This window comes from Gadus macrocephalus, chromosome 5 (genome assembly GCF_031168955.1).
Source record: "Gadus macrocephalus chromosome 5, ASM3116895v1".
Lineage (NCBI taxonomy): Eukaryota > Metazoa > Chordata > Actinopteri > Gadiformes > Gadidae > Gadus > Gadus macrocephalus.
This window is the reverse complement of record NC_082386.1, coordinates 14,867,721-14,884,034: the sequence shown is the minus strand read 5'-3', so window position 1 is coordinate 14,884,034 and position 16,314 is coordinate 14,867,721. Positions and strand designations below refer to the sequence as shown.

Sequence of the window (16,314 nt, the reverse complement as noted above, 5' to 3'; positions counted from 1 at the left end):
GGCTCAGCTCAAAGGAAGGAATGCAAGATGCTAGCCAGAAAAATTCCAGAAGAATTCTTTGTGAGCACTGAGAAGTGTCTTATGCATTACATTCATGTTTGTGGAAGTGCTTTCAGAAAAATCGCCCAAGTGATTAAACGTTCAACCCTGGCCATTTCATTTCTTAATAAATCATCCCGACAAGTGGCTTTGTTTGTGGCCCGGCGAGAGGAAACGACCTGCCGCTCTGCTCTGAATGGAGCAGTCTAAATATTCCGACTGCCTTGTTGAGTCCAAGCCCTCGTGGGCACAGACTGGGAAAATAACATGTTGTGTGTGAACTCTTAGAAATTGCCCCCTTAATAGCCCATGATTTCCATTCGCGAGCTCACTCCCTAGGTGTGTCGGTTTGTTATACGTCAAATTGCCCTCTCCCATTTTGTTCCACCCAGGGCACCCAAGGGTGTGTTCTCCGCACACGGCATAATTGTGACAATAGCGCTGAGCCAGCTTCCTGCTCTCCGCTTGCGTGTCTCATATTTTCCGTTGTTAAAAACCAACAGCCCTTAGACCCCTATTGCTTATGTGTAAGTGCTCTATACACACACACACACACACACACACACACACACACACACACACACACACACACACACACACACACACACACACACACACACACACACACAAGAATGAAATGCACCTTCAGCCTGTTTGTGTGCTGACCTGGGACCTGCTGTGTCATGGTTGCTGGGTTTGCCAGGCGTCAGCGAGGGAGGAACTTAGAGGGGAACTGCAGGCCTGTGCAATCACAGCACTCATGGGCCTTATTCACCTAGCTGATGGTGGAACTAAAGATGGAATTCCACATTCGGTTCCCCCCCCCAGTCCCACCCAGAACCAAGATTGGCCCTAGGTCAATAAGGGCCATGGAGGTTAAAACGTTTTGTATCAGGGGTCTTGTGAGGCAATAAAACACACCTGCCAGACGTCCTGGTTCCCTGGTCGATGATTGTAGTGCAGTATTCCCGCATAAGCGGCCAAGGCCAAATCAGATCCTCACTTCTGGATATCCATCATTATCTACTGCTAACCAAGGGTCATACAAGGTTACGGAGGGTGTTTGCCTTGCCCATAGGGCTGTGCATACGGTATCTCTTGGGTATGCTGTAGCTACAGGAACTAGCGTGTTTAACCAGTATGTGTTTACATCCTGTTCCTCCTCGGGGGCAATATTCACGTTTCTCTTGTTTTGCTCTCTAGTTTATACAACTCTGAAACCACTGCTTCTACTAAACATTCAGGAGTCAAATTAAACAACAGCAAAATAGTGTGCAGATTAGCTGAAAAATGTTGGATAGAGTGCTTCTGTGAATCATAACGTAGCCCACAATGAGTAACCCACAGTCAGAAATTGTTCCCCTATTCCAAACCGGGGAATGTCTGCCTCGTATTTTCCACTGTTTGTGGGGAAAATGTTTCGGATGTATACGTAACCATTGTTTCCCCTACATGCATACTGGTGCACTGCCACTGCTGAATTACCAGTATCACAGCCATCAGCCGTGCAACCTTTTTCGTCATTTGTTTAATTAATTAATAACACAATGATACTGAGTGCCCCTACAATTATATTTGAGAACATGTATATCATAAGTGCACCCAAATTGTTGCATTGTCAATGGAGATTTCTTTTGCAATAGTGTTGACAAGAAAATGTCCACATGCATGTGATTTGTTTCTATGTTATAGTGTTAAACAATTTCCCTCCATGAATGTGCCAATCAGCATCGTGCAAATTCACTGTGCCAATCAGAACCGTGCACGCAGACATCAGCACCGTGCACGCAGACATCAGCACCGTGCACGCACACATCAGCACCGTGCACGCACACATCAGCACCGTGCACGCACACATCAGCACCGTGTACCCAGACATCAGCACCGTGCACGCAGACATCAGCACCGTGCGCGCACGCATTCGCACTTTGGCCACACGCACATCGGCACATAGTTCACCTCACAAACACCTCAGCAACGCTGCTGTTAAACTTTTATTCTCCAGTTAGATAGGTTAGTTAAATAGGGGCTCCTACCAGCTGAGGGCTAACTTAGGAATGAATCCCATTGAAACATGACCCCACCCCACCCATCCTCCACCCAATAACCCTATCGTTATTCAATACCTAGAATAGCTTCCTGCAAGTCTGATTTGGGCTCCTTTAAACTATGAAACTCAAGCCAGAGGGCGGTGGATGCTTTTATCCGGATAGCCATGCATTACAGTGATTGATTGCATCTATACTTCCCTTGCTGGGTATTCAACCCACTTGCTTTCTTTTTTTTACCGGTTTCTCTCTCTCTCTCTCTCTCTCTCTCTCTCTCTGGTCTCCTCAGGTATGGCGGTGTCTGTGAGGGGCCTGTACTTTGTGGTGACCCTCTTCTTGGGCAGTTTCTTCGGGAGTGTGTTCATGCTGGGCCCCTTCCTGCCCCTCATGCTGGTGTCTCCGGCCTGGTACCGCTGGATCACTGACCGCATCGTAGCCACCTGGCTCACACTGCCTGTGGTGAGCGACAACAATGTATTGGTTACGTCACACAAGAAAAGTGTGCCCTTCCCCTCTCCTCATTTACTGATTATTATTCAAGCATCATTCAATATAGGCTGTAGACATACGATATTGAACCCAGCTACTCTTCCAACCTGGCCCATTTCTTCCACCTATCTTCCTCCCCCATTTAAGCATAACTATCCAAACTGACTGACTGATACTATGAACTATTGGCATACAGTCTTGTTCAACATGATTTAGTTTCCTCTCAGTCTGACTCCCAGCTCCGACTTCTTCTTCTCTGCATTCACGTCCCAATCGTTGTGTTCGCTCCCCTCTCTGGCCCCCGGTCTCCAGTCTCTGCTGGAGCTGGTGTTTGGCGTGAAGGTGGTCATAACGGGCGACGGCTTCGTCCCGGGCGAGCGCAGCGTCATCGTCATGAACCACCGCACGCGCCTGGACTGGATGTTCCTGTGGTGCTGCCTGCTGCGCTACAGCTACCTGCGGATGGAGAAGATCTGCCTCAAGGCAGTCCTCAAGGCTGTGCCTGGCTTTGGTGGGTGGTGCCCTGCTGGATGTAGTGGTAGAATGACGTTTAAATATACTGTAGTTCCCATTGGCTTTGGTCAATAGCAGCAGGGGTTTGGTCCCCCCCCCCCCCCTGATCCAAAAAAACATGATTTGAGTTGGCCTTGGGAGAACATCCAGGTATTCAAGTTTTGAGTTTACAGAATGGGAACGTGAGATCAGGATGGTTTCACCATCAGGCTAACAAAGATATGCCAACCTCTCACTTTCTATGCTGAATTTGCAGGTTTTAGGTCATTCACTTGGATCTAGATCTGGAATACTAATATTTTGCCTTAGGGCTCAAGACTGCCACCCTTAATCATGTGGTGCAAGGTAAAGGCATTTAAAAAAAAAAAAAGTATATATTTGCAGGGTTCTCCATGTAACGTTTAAAAAAAGGGTTGCGACAAAGACATTTGATTTCTGAAACGGTCTAATTGGACACAGTTTTATTGGAACAACGCTTCAAAAAGCAAAACTAAATCAAGTCAGTACTGTGTGGAGGACGTCACTGGCTTTGGGATCCACATTTGGTCCGCGTCCCACTCTGCTCTGTGCAGAGCTTTAACGTAAAGCGTGGCGCACAACAGACGAGCACCGCAGCGCCCTGTCCATCAGCACCGCCCAGTAGAAGGACTGCACACGTCGGAGGATCCCATTTAGGTCTTGTTCTGTGTATAATCAAGTGAGTGGTAATGGATGGCGATGCATGCCAACTGCCAAGGTTTTGTCAAGTGCTGGAAGTTCTAGTGTAGAGTGTATCGCGGCGCAGGTGTGAGTGCTGTATTTGGAAACAAGACCCACTTAACTTTAAATGAAGACACGCTGTTTTTGATCAAAAAAAGGGAAAAAGTTATTTTTTTGTACATTGGGCGAAGTTTCAGCGCAGTTTCACCAGCGCTGTCCAAGAGCATGGTAAGAAATGCATTGTTCTTGATAACGGATAGCCAGAAAATATCTTAATTGGAGTATATCCCCCAATTAGCGGCCTCTTATCATTACCAAGTATTTAATATAGGAGGAGGAGAGCGATGAGTTGGTTCATGAGGAAAGAGATGTCGATGTGCTGCTGGTTAAAAATAGAAAAGGTCCCCTATGCAACAAAAAATAAATCTAAACTGAGTGAATCTGTTCATATGAATGAACCAAATTAAAAAGTTTGTGGCATCAAAGCCCACAGTAGAAAATGTTAGTCTTGAGCCCTGGCCTACAGAGCAATGAATTTACAGTCGAGTGTTGCCGATACTGTCTGTTGAAATGCACGGATTCAAGTCAATAACTTATGCACTGATTTGACCCAGTCATGCTGTCATGATGATGGGTACTTCGAATTAGGCAGGCATTGCGTGTAGCTTACTTTCTTGAAACGTGAGCTTGCTGATTAGGGCACTAACTTAATCTCGTTCCACAAATCTCTTCAGCCGTATTCCAGAGCTCATCTCTGAATTCAATAAAGGTCGACCGACAGTTGATTTTTAAAGGCAGCTATAATCACGAGAGTTTAGGGCAGGAAGAGGCTGAAGGCTTTGCCTTATAGTGTAACGCCATGGCTAATAATTCTCATACACAACAACAACATGGCCATGTTGTTGTTGAGTATTACAACATGGCCACCCAATTTTGGGTGGCCATGTTGCCATGGAGGAGCGCTATCTCTGAATGTGTGTGGTGATCTTGGCTAGTTTTACCTGAGCACAACTGGAGTGCAGCCTCACCCAGCCCCAGAGTCCAGGCTGCTTAAAGCAGCCATCATACACACACACTCCCATCATTTGATCCAATTTAACCACTTTAGAAAATGATAGGTTGATGATTACTGGATTCTGCAGCACTGTTCTCCGCCTGCTACATATACAGGCAGTGTATGAATGGATTTTTGCTTTACTGAATATTCAGCTATGCGTTTGGAACAGCCAAAGCTTGAAATTATGTCAAACCAAACTTGTCCTTTTCCTTATTAGCACAGACAGGCTCATAGCGTTTTCTACTGCACCAAAAAACACTCAGAGGCAGTCGGGAGTCCGTCTACTTCCACTGTCCCCCTTTGCTCAAGGTGCTCTATACTTATCCTGCAGGATGGGCGATGCAGATGGCGTGCTTTGTGTTCATCCAGCGCCGCTGGGAGGACGACCGCAAGCACATGGAGAGCATGCTGGGATACTTCTGTGACATCAGAGAGCCTCTGCAGCTGCTGCTCTTCCCCGAAGGCACTGATCTTACCGGTAACGTTTTTTTCTTTTTTTTTTAGGATTCATTTTGTATTGTCTTGTTTTTGTGTTTTTCCAAATAAGCGTCTTATCCTGCATTCACATGGATTCGGGTAGACTGCAAACAGGATATCAGTGTAGTGGGGAAGAGCAGGAGGTAATATAAGGAGAGGCTGACAGAAAGTACCAGCAACTGTAACGGTAGACGACAGTGCCACCCAAAGTTAACATGTTGCACTTTTTGCTGTCCTCTGCGATGGATTTATAACCCCCGCGGGACCAAGCTCCCTCCTAGGGAGACAACGGGGGTGATATGGACAATGAGAAACTGTTGTTTTTTTATTTATGACCCGATATTTTCGATTTAATTAAAATAAATATTTGCAATAGAATATTAAGAGAAAGCTGAATTTCATAGTTTCTTTTTTCATAGAGCAATTACATAATATAAGACTCAAATTAATCGTATTTATATATTTGATCCATTCTTTGTAAACAAAATATATCACCATAGCAATCTTTCATCAATTATGTTTATTTTTGAAATCCTGCAATTCGGTCGGACTGTTTTTCTAATGCCGTCCAGAAGATGTTGTTTGTCTGCCTTCTACCGTCTGCCTGAATACATGGGTTAGCCATGGGAAACCCAGCATTTATGTTTTTAAAATACAAATAAACCGGTTTTGGTTTTGTGTGCATTTAGTTTAGTCTTGTTTTGGTTTTTCAAAATAAGTGTTGGGTGTCTATAAAAAAAAATGGTTTAAACAGGGTTTTGTTTAGTATGCATTTTCTATTGGCTTCTTTTAACTTTAAACAATAAGGGTCTTATTGTTGTTTTGTATGCATTTTGTTTCGCCCTGCTTAGTTTTTTTTCTAAATAAGTCTCTCAGCCCTTCATGTGACACAGTGTGCCTGAGCTAAGGCTCTTATTTTGACACCTCCCCTAGGTCATCGCAATAGCATGTTGTGCAAAGGCCATTTCAGGAGTGATAAGACCACAGCTAAATCCCTTTTTACCACATACATGCTTCTCTCATTTGTATGAGATTTTCTTTCATTTTTTTCCCCAGCAAAATAACAACGGTACCGCATGTGAAAGCCTCTCAGATCCCTGGCTAAGCCAATCGATGATCCCAAGTGGTTAGAGCCTGGGTCGAGACTCAGTCCCCCTGTGACGTTGGAGATGACCAATCGGGCTTCGGACGTTATGTCATGTTGGGCTTTGAGGGTTTTGGCCCCTTATAGCCATCCAGCTCTGTTTTCCTTCACTGTGTTAGGGGTTAGGGTCAGTCTGTGTCTCTGTCTCAGTCACGGTTTGTGATGGTTTGTTTGTTCAACCTTCCCTAAACATTTGAGCTTCATTCACCTTCACACTGGCCCTACCTTATCATGTGATGGCTTACACACACACACACACACTTAAGTCTCAAGGGTGCACGTAAGCCCCTTCACAAATTTCCCATTGCCTCAGTTGGAGTCGATGTAATTCAATTTAAGAACACCATATGGGTTTGGGTGGGCACTTATGTGCGAGTGACAAGTTCAACCCGACATGCCCTTCACGTTGCAGACGCCCGTTACATAATATGAATAATAGGATGTCCATGGTGGTTGAGGTGAAAACCAAGCAGTGCGGCCACCATGTGTATACAGACACTTTGTGGCTATTCTGGATGTAAAACGTCCTGTACTGGCCTGGACTCTGTGGACTCAGAGTCCTCTGCTAGGACTCTGTGAAGGCCATTCCATCGGGCTGCTGTGTGATTATAAATTACAAGTCTTGGTTATTCGTTTATTTTAAGAATGACTTTTTTTTTTATCATTTTTATGAAGTGGAGTGGTATTTTATTGAAGGTACTTTTTGTGATTGATCATACAGTTTACTGATGAATAGCAATATGAACGACACTAAGAATAAAAGTATACTCATAGATCCGGTGAACATTGTTCTCTCCTTTTGTAGGTTTCATATCTCGCTATCAAAGGTTAAATCTGAACTTTGTGTTTCTGTCGCAGAGAACACCAGAGCGAGGAGCGATGAGTTCGCTGTGAAGAACGGCCTTCCCAAGTTCGAGTATGTGCTGCATCCCCGCACCACCGGGTTCACCTTCATCGTGGAAACTCTGCGCAAAGGTCAGAGGTCACTCCCAAGATCGTTTTCAAATGAGCGGGGGGGGTAAACGGATTCACCCGGTATCTGTCAAGAGTCAAACAGCCGATTCCAGCAGTTGCTCATGACTATTATGTGCCTATTGACCATTGCGGTGGAAAAGACACCAAAGGCTTCCATCAACACTGGAGTCTCTACTGCGCACGGGGGGGAGACAGTGACACATTCTCCCTCAGTGACCTCAGGGGATCCAGCGGTTGCGTTATTGGAGGTGGATCATACCTGTTAGTCCTCAGGCCTCGAGACAACTACTTCATCCCCGTGCCAGCCATTACAGCATCCCGCAAGCGTCTCATGTTTCCCCTGTGAGCTAATCCTGGCAGCCGTCCAGTCGCTTCCCTCTGCTCAGACAACGCTCTGGCCCCTCTGGACACCCAGCACGGCACTTACCCTTCCCAGCAGGTGCTGTGAATCACAGTAGTGTCAGCGGCCTCGACTAGGCCTCTCTCTCTCTCTCTCCCTCTCCCTCTCTCTCTCTCTCCCTCTCCCTCTCCCTCTCCCTCTCCCTCACTCTCTACCTCTGTCTGTCTCGGTCTCCGTCTTCCTATCTCTCTCACTGTTTGCTCTCTGTGTATGTCTCCTTGATGTCACCGGGCTTAGCTAGGTCTCTGTCTGTCTGTCTCTCTGTCGCGCTGTCTGTCTCACCCTCACCACTAACAAGTCCTGTCTGTGGGTCTTTGTCTCAGTCGGGTGCGGTGCTCTCATTGCTCTATTAATACCAGGGTAGCGCTAAGCTGTACGTAGGCTAATAATACAGGCAGGTGTCATCCCGCCCGGCATCATGCTGTGCAGGGTAAGTAGAGGGGGATATGTGTTATGTAAGGCAGGCTGGGGTTGGTTGTGGTGGGGAGGACGATGTTGTGAGCAGTGGAGGAGGGGGAATCATGCAGCACTAAGCCACTGGTTCAATTAGAGGTACGTATGTAATGGAGTTCAGAGCTTTGAGGAGTGCCCAACACCGTGCTTATTAGCGGGAAAGAGGGATGAGGATGTAATTATGTTGCACGGAGAGTGAGCTGTGATGTCGGGTCTAAATATACACCTCAATTAAACATCACATTTGGTGTAAAATGTCTGAATAGGATTATGAGGTTCATTTGAATGTTGTTTCTTTGTCAAGGGTAGGAGGGGGTAGTGGCTAGGCAAAGGGTGCTGGGTTCCATCCTCCATGTCCATCATCCAAGCAAGATGCTTGGCCCCTTAATGATCTAGGAATTAAAAAACTAAAACTAATCAAACAAAGGGAATTGGATCAATACATTTGAATAACTTTTTGTGTTACCCAGTGTAGTAGTGTTCCACTCCAACCCTAAAATAATCTGAACTCCTGTCCCTCTCCTTCTCCCCCTCCCGCCCGCTCAGCGGACAACCTGGACGCCATCCACGACATCACCGTGGCCTACCCCAAGAACATCCCGCAGACGGAGCGCCACCTCATCATGGGCCACTTCCCCCGCGAGATCCACTTCCACGTGCGCCGCTACCCCGTGGCCTCCCTGCCCGCCGCGGCCTCCCTGCAGGCCTGGTGCCAGGAGCGCTGGGCGGAGAAGGAGGTCCGCCTGCGGGACTTCTACTCGGCGGAGCCGCGGGCCTTCGACCGGGAGGGCGTGGCGCGCGTCCCGCCCTGCAAGACGGAGCTCCGGGTGGCGCTGATCAAGGCGGCCTCGCTGCTCTACTGGAGCGGCTTCATCGCCTTCTGCTTCACGGCGCTGTGGCTGTGGGCGCCCGTCAGGCTCTACTGCCTGGCCATGGTCGGCGTGTTCCTGGTCCAGCAGAAGGTGATCGGAGGCCTGGAGCTGCTGGAGCTGGCCTGCCACCGCTACTGGAAGAACCTGGCTGGTGGGGCGGGGCGAAGGGGGGCAAAGGTCTTGGACGGCAAGACGCAGTGATAAGACGAACGGATGCAAGAGGGCGGATGGATGAAGAGGCGGCGCCGACAGGGAGGTGTCTCGTCGCCGCTCAACCGTCCTTAGCCCAGGGGGGGGCCGGGGTCGGGCTGAGGTTGAGTTGCTTGCCCTCGGCCGGACTCAGAACCCCTTGGTCTCGCGGACCCCGGCGTGAGGCCCTCCGGTCCTCCTCTGCTTCAAGAGAGCGAGGGGGAAGGCGCGGCTACAATGGGGGCGGTGTGCATGGCTTGGACAAAGGGGTACGCTTTTTAGCGTACTGTGGGACGCGGAAGGAAAACCACGGAAGAAAGAAATATAGCAAGGACAGACGTTCCTTGGAAACCACCAGTGAGCCACCAGTGAACTTGCTTTGTAACATTATCTCGTTCCGTCCATCTAGTTCCCGGCTGTTAACTCTGTGGAGTACAATCATAGGATCTCCTACCATGTCCAATACAGTTCCTTAATTAATGCTTTTATAGATCTAGTTTGTGATCAGTGATCATCCAGAATCCTGGTGTCCAGTTTTATAGTGTACCAGACGTTACTTGTTTGTTATCGTAATAGTCTAGCAATGACTTTGTTTTAATTTGATTGGTTTTAGGGTTTATTTATCTTGTTGGTTTCATGTGTCATTCAGGTGAAGGAACACAGCCATAGTACAGCTCACATGATAAGTGCCATGTGGACATTTTATTCTTTTTCATTTTTTTTATCTATTTGAGTCCATATTTGTAGTCCATATAGATCAGATTTTACGCCAAGAGAGTGGCTTTCTGAAGAAAACACTCAAAAAGAACGCCATTAGAATCAGAATCAATAAGCATACAGCCATAGCTTAACTTGATTGCATTTAAATGCTGTTAAAAATCCCTTTCAGTCCAGTCTGGCTTATACATTTTAAATGTATAAAGGGTTGGATGTCATGCTTTGGATTTGTCACATGTTTACCGCTGTTTAGCCGTGAGAAAACAATGAGTGTCTTTGCATGCTTGCTTGAGTAGCTTTTAATCATAAAAGCCAAACGCTAACTGTAAAATCAACATTGCCATCCATAGCTGTCCTCTCAGTTGCCAAGGGCCAAGATCTCACTGTGTGTCATTTTTTTAACCTCTGCGAAAGAGTGGCGGCCAATGACCTTCCTCTCTCATTTCTGTTCCGTTTTCGTTCTGGGGTGAACCAGGGGATGCCTTGTAAAGGCAGGACCTGGTTGTCAGTGTGGCCTGGGGCATCATCCCCCCCACGGCTGCACACAGGGTGCCACGGAAAAGGGCACCAGACCAGACTTGGAGTGGAAAACTGTTCCCCCTGCGATGGGATACCTAATCCCAAAAAACCTGGGTAAGGCCCACCTCTCTGTGCGCCCCTCGGGCGGGGGAGCTGGCATCGACGCATGCGTGTGCTAAACTCAATTAGCCACTGACAGCTGGAGAGGTACTCGCTCGCTCAATTGTGCCAAAAAAGGACCGGAATCGAAACATTAGTTGGGGTGGGGGGGTGAGGGGAAGCGGGGATTCCAGTCAGGTCTGGACACTCTTTGAGTACCAAGAGACAGCATGCCAGACTCCAATTTGAGGAGGATTCGCCACATGGGCAATGAACTTTAGACTATCATGACACTGTGCAATGTAGAACCACTCTACTGACTGTCTCGGTGGCTGCAGGTTAGGCTATCAATCTGTTGTATAAATGTATTTTTTACATGCCGGAGAACGGTCTGAAATGTCTTGATTTGTTTGTCAGAGTCCGTGACCTCAATAGTTAAAGTCTGGTTTCCGTCACTGTGATAGGCTCTTGACAATTATCGCGTCTGTACGTCATTTACCGTACAATTCGTTTCCGCTAGCCAACTCTTTTGGAGGTTATCTCTAGTATCTTCTTAATTTTTTTTTCTCTGTTTGATTGTTATGTTAATTTTATATGACATATTTACAGCCACTGGCCTCAATGAAATGCACTGATCACCGTAATCAACCTGTCGTATATGGATAAAAAATAAATGAATATAGTTGTTCACTATAGTTTGTTCCTTGTAATATTTTACTGATTGTAATGACACTTGTGAGCTCAATTCACATCCTTCTTTTTTTCAATGGACAAAAATCTATTTCCGTGTTCCTTTAAGTGAAGCGGTCACGTAGCAGCCTGCAGCGTGACGCACACTGCAGGGAGTGACGCGACACAGCCCTCTAAATGTGTGTTATACAACACCCAACAAGTCCTAGTTTTATGCTCCCTTTTAACTGGACACACACACACACACACACACACACACACACACACACACACACACACACACACACACACACACACACACACACACACACACACACACACACACACACACACACACACACACACACACACACGATGGATATAGAGGTCAGGAGATTTGAAGGTGAAGTGTGGTTCCCATAGCGACTAGTGTTGACTCCCCGTTTCCTAGCAACAGGATATGGTATGATGTCAATGGAAAGCGTGCTATTTTGTATCTCCTGCTGACGGAATGATGTCATTATTTTGTGGGAGTGTCAGAGAGAGAAGAGGGGTGGACGTGGGGAGATTTGACAAGTAATAAGCCTATATCGTTGTGTGTAAGTAGTGTGGCCTAAGTTTGCGTTAGGTAAAACACCTGGCAACGGGGAGGTGCAATGATGACATGCACTAAACGTGGTTAATACACTGAGGTATAGAGGTGCTCTATAAATAGCTTCCAAGGGAGTATGAATCATTGGCTAAGTATAGATACAATTATACGAAAAGTGTTTTTTCCCAGAATATCCCATGATACAGGATATATGTTGGCAGCGTGAATCTGGTAGACGGTCTGTTTCTTTTAATTTTTATCACCATGTATCTGATAATCGAAGGTCGAACATAGGCTATTAATATAATGACTAGATTAAATTATTTATTATTTATTTATGCAATCGAAATTGAGGAGTATTCATCACATATTGAAATAGAAACATAGGGTTTTGTTGTAGACTCATAAGTAGGCTACTTTTGTTTTCGCATACTAGCCTCTTTGGTATACGGCTGGGCTTCGGAGGTCATTAATAGTTCTTCACTGCAAGCCTCTTGTTGATTATTCCCCTGAGATGGCAGACGCAAGTCAGCTGTATAACATCAACACTATAAATAACACCATGCACTGCCACTGCATTGATTAGAAACGCATCGACACAGCCTATTAAGAACCAATTTCAAACGCCAAACTTACTTCTCCCAAGTTGTATTTTGCACTGCAAGTTGTGTCGCGCTTCGTTCCGATTGCTTTTGTCATGCCATGTATTCAACGCAATCATGTAATGTTACAATGGTGGATTTTCTTTTTTTTAAGTCTTGAATACGAAAGATCATACAAAGCAAAGAGCCATAATAATTGAAATGAGTCATGCTTCTCAGCAAAAGCTTTGGAGGCACAATTTAGAGTAGGATAATTCCACATGTATGTAGGCCTAGATCTCATCCCGTTCGTCAATATCATACTGCCATCTAGCGGCCATCTAAGAATACGAAACATTTTGGATCTGTAATAACATTTGTATTTACATAATAAAAAAAAACGACTTATATTACTATAAGGATGAAATTATTATGGATATTTTCAATTATTTAGAAAAACTTGATACATTTCCTATGTATTTATTTACAAAATAAGACAAACCCAGTAGGACACAGGGTTTACTCAAACAAAGAGAAGGCCTATACACAGCAATACTGATGTCTTTATTTTGAAATAATCACAACAGAACTACTGCAAAAGCCTTAAAATCGTAATGTCAAGAAAATGTTAGATAAAATCTAAATTATAAACAGTAATCATCCTGGAAAATAATCATTCTACGAACACTAACACAACAACAATATATCAATAAAATTATAAAAAATTAAGTTATAACAAATTCTCTCAAATATATATATTGAACATTGTCAAATGTTCCAAACAAAGTCACCCATCCTCTTGGAAATCTTTTTTTTTTCTTTTAACAATCTTAATTTTGCGACACTTTTTGTACAAGAGAGGCAAGTAATTACTCCCCTAGCCTCATCTGTTGTAAAGCCAGTTGACTTGTAATACTCCAGTTCTGTTTTCTCCAGGGAACCATATTGAATATTACGGCCTAATGCTGTTTTGGTTTAAGCCAGTACGTCGTTGAATGGGGGTCTGTCAAAAACAGACCCAACATACATTTTGTTTCCCTCCTTACACTGCAAGACAAAGTGGCCGAATAGCGTATGATCCCAAAGACAGAGCCCCTCAAAGAGACTTCTCCTCCCACCTCACACGCACAGTGGCTAAGAAATCCAAACAGAAGAACTGCAGCAATAACTGAAATTTGGCATGCAGAATAGTCTGAAGTTTAAACAAGAATGGGCAAAGTAACATACACATTTGACCATATAAACAATGAAACTCATCAAGTGAAGCCAGTCAATGCATCTTGCATTTATCACATACAGTGATTACTGTTTTAAGTGAGGAAAATAGGCTGTTTATATTATCAAGTGATATGACTGTAGATACTGACCCTGTATTACATTTCTCAACGCATAGCAGAAATGTGTGTGTGTTAAGAGAATGGGATATTTGCTCTAACACTGTTGAGTAGTTACTTTGTAGTTTCCTGTTTTAATCTCTTTATCTATCCCAAAAGGTGGTGCTGACGTGACGAGATGGATCATCATCGGGCTGCAATTACACATGCATTTGAGTACACTGTAACAAATGTGGTGCATAGTGCAGTGTTGGTATTCTGTGTGGACGCGCACTTAAAAACAAGTCGTATTCTCCGTAAATTAGTTTCAGAAAATTGTAACTTGCCAACCAGTGTTCCGCTCTGCTGGAGTCATCGGTCCTAGACAAGGGTAGAAGAGGTGGAGGAAGAGGAGGCGTGTGTGTGTGGCGCCAAGACATCGTCGACCACTAAGTCTGCAGAACGGCGACGTTCGGGGCGCGGAGGCAAAGGGAGGACGGTGGTGCTAGAAGGGGTGGGAGGTAAACAGGAGGAGTGAGTTCTTCTCCGGCGTTCTGTCAAAGGGCTGCGGGGCCTCACGAGTTGTCAGACGGGACATGCTCCTCGAAGCCTTCGCTCTCGCGGACCAGGGCCCGCTCCAGGATCACGCGGCCTTCCTTGTAGCGCTGGCTGTCCTCCGTGGCGAACTCGTAGATCCAGCCCAGCTTGCTGTTGCAGTTCTTGCAGCTCACGTCCCTCACCATGTGCCTGCCCGTGAGCATGACTCGGTCCTGCACCTCGCTGTACTGCAGGTTCACCACCTGCAGGTGTAAGGAGAGCAGTGGAAATGCATGGCTGGACAGTTATTGATGATTATGTGTTAAAGACACCGTGAATTAAACAAAGAGAGGTTGTCACTTGTGTAACTTCCTCTCCCGCCGCCGCTATTCCCTGACTTCCTCTGTGTATTGTTTATTTTAGCAGATGCTTTTATTCAAAGCATTTTACACCGAATTCCGATACATCATACAGGTCATTGAGCAGGTAGAGATTAGGCTGTTGACCATTGAGATCCAACCAAGAACCTTTTTGATGGGAGTCCAATACCATAAAAACTATACTATGCTGCCCCCTACTGCCGATTTTGCTTGCGTCTGACAAAGGCTGGCTGTCTTGGAAGGCTAGGAATTCCAGCCATCATATAATATGAGGCTTGATATAGTTCCTAGTTGACTAGTCCAAACACAGCTGGCTAGCATATGTAATTACTTGTACCATCCAATCAAAATATGAAGGAACACCTTTGACCTTCATTCGGACAAGTTTAGGAAATGAGACAGAAACTGAAATTGATTAAGTTAAGTAAGACTACAACAATAATATTTAAGTGATAATCAAGCATTGGTCATGTGCAATTCTAAGCCCTATTTAAGTTTACACCACCACCATGCACCTTATTAAAGAGGAAGGCTCTGCCGGTGGCCCCGGTGAAGCGTGTGGAGATGAGCTCCGATCGATTGGTGAGGATGGTGTCACAGTTGGCACAGGAGAAGAGGCGTGTTCCACCGATGTGGTCGAGGAAGATGCGCCCCATTGTCCTGTCCGCTTGAGTGGGTCTCACTCTATTTATTGCTTTAAAATGCAGTTAGTAAAAAAACAACAACACGCAAACAATATTAGTCTTCAATAAGAAGAATTCAAAACAGTAGGGCTACATCTGTCTTTTCAACTAGGAACAAGGTACCCACTCAAAAATACTTGTCATGAAAATACTTGACAGTAGATGGCAGCTGTGTCGTTTTGTTTTGTTTGAGAATACATGGAGTTCCAATGGCACACACTTGTAGAAACTTAGAAGGCGTTGGGTACTGTTAAAAATACAATACCAGGATAGTTTGCTAGGTTGTACTTTGGTTTTTTATGCTTTTGCGTGGTAGTTTATGAATCGTAGTGATCTCATTATCATGACGAGCTCTTCCGCTAACTGGATGGCTACAGCTACTGACAAGAAGACAACAACCCCCAACGATCGGTAATCCCCGGAGAACGGTTCCCTACCTTGTCGAATGACTTCCCGAGTCTAATACTTGTTTTGCCTGAAACGATGTCAACAATAAAGTTGTTATATTTTCGTGTCACTGCGCCGTTGTGGGGATCGTCGTCGTTGGTCGTGGCTTTGTTGTTCTTTTCCAGCTGTTCCTGCTTGCGTCGTGCAGCTCACTGCTACTATCAACATCCGGTCATGACGTCAACACTGCGACAGTTTTCCCTTTGTCCGCAAGGCGGCAGCACCGAGCCATAGAAACTGTCACATAGAGTTTATCATCGTTTCCATGATCTGGTAATGTATGTTTAATGTATGTTTGCCTTTAGCACCAAAACCAAAATAGGCCTATTTGTTTCAGAATGAGTCATCCAGCAGACGTTTAAACCAAAGTAACCTAAAGCGAATTGATAATCTAGGATGCCTGCAATTAGACTGCCATATCG

The 16,314-nt window shown here is 45.4% G+C and overlaps 2 protein-coding genes across 3 annotated transcripts; one reads left to right on the top strand and one right to left on the bottom strand.

Annotated features, from left to right (window-relative positions):
* Positions 1 to 2,369: 2,369 nt before the first annotated feature.
* On the top strand, positions 2,370 to 11,378 carry lclat1 (lysocardiolipin acyltransferase 1). Its single transcript, XM_060052686.1, has 5 exons — positions 2,370 to 2,546; positions 2,889 to 3,087; positions 5,177 to 5,323; positions 7,325 to 7,441; positions 8,841 to 11,378. The coding sequence occupies exons 1-5, from the start codon at positions 2,379 to 2,381 to the stop codon at positions 9,365 to 9,367; spliced, it is 1,158 nt and encodes a 385-aa protein (XP_059908669.1). The 5' UTR covers positions 2,370 to 2,378; the 3' UTR covers positions 9,368 to 11,378.
* A 1,699-nt stretch (positions 11,379 to 13,077) lies between these two features.
* Positions 13,078 to 16,070, bottom strand: LOC132458150 (protein yippee-like 5). Of its 2 annotated transcripts, XM_060052685.1 has the most exons (4): positions 15,883 to 16,070; positions 15,573 to 15,692; positions 15,278 to 15,456; positions 13,078 to 14,645 (listed from the first exon to the last, which is right to left on the bottom strand). In XM_060052685.1, exons 3-4 carry the CDS (start codon positions 15,416 to 15,418, stop codon positions 14,421 to 14,423), a joined length of 366 nt encoding a protein of 121 aa, XP_059908668.1. In that variant the 5' UTR covers positions 15,419 to 15,456; positions 15,573 to 15,692; positions 15,883 to 16,070; the 3' UTR covers positions 13,078 to 14,420. The 2 variants fall into 2 exon arrangements, with proteins under 2 accessions (XP_059908668.1, XP_059908667.1); XM_060052684.1 differs by lacking the exon at positions 15,573 to 15,692 and having other exon boundaries at positions 15,883 to 16,068.
* Between the last annotated feature and the right edge of the window lie 244 nt (positions 16,071 to 16,314).

What these genes read in the sequence shown, in the direction of transcription:
- lclat1 (XM_060052686.1), top strand. Translation starts at nt 2,379, where the DNA reads ATGGCGGTGTCTGTGAGGGGCCTGTACTTTGTGGTGACCCTCTTCTTG. An exon ending in CGAAGGCACTGATCTTACCG is followed by an intron (nt 5,324 to 7,324) that starts GTAACGTTTTTT and finishes TTTCTGTCGCAG; the next exon opens with AGAACACCAGAGCGAGGAGC. An exon ending in CGTGGAAACTCTGCGCAAAG is followed by an intron (nt 7,442 to 8,840) that starts GTCAGAGGTCAC and finishes CCGCCCGCTCAG; the next exon opens with CGGACAACCTGGACGCCATC.
- LOC132458150 (XM_060052685.1), bottom strand. Translation starts at nt 15,418, where the DNA reads ATGGGGCGCATCTTCCTCGACCACATCGGTGGAACACGCCTCTTCTCC. An exon ending in GAGCCTTCCTCTTTAATAAG is followed by an intron (nt 14,646 to 15,277) that starts GTGCATGGTGGT and finishes TTACACCTGCAG; the next exon opens with GTGGTGAACCTGCAGTACAG.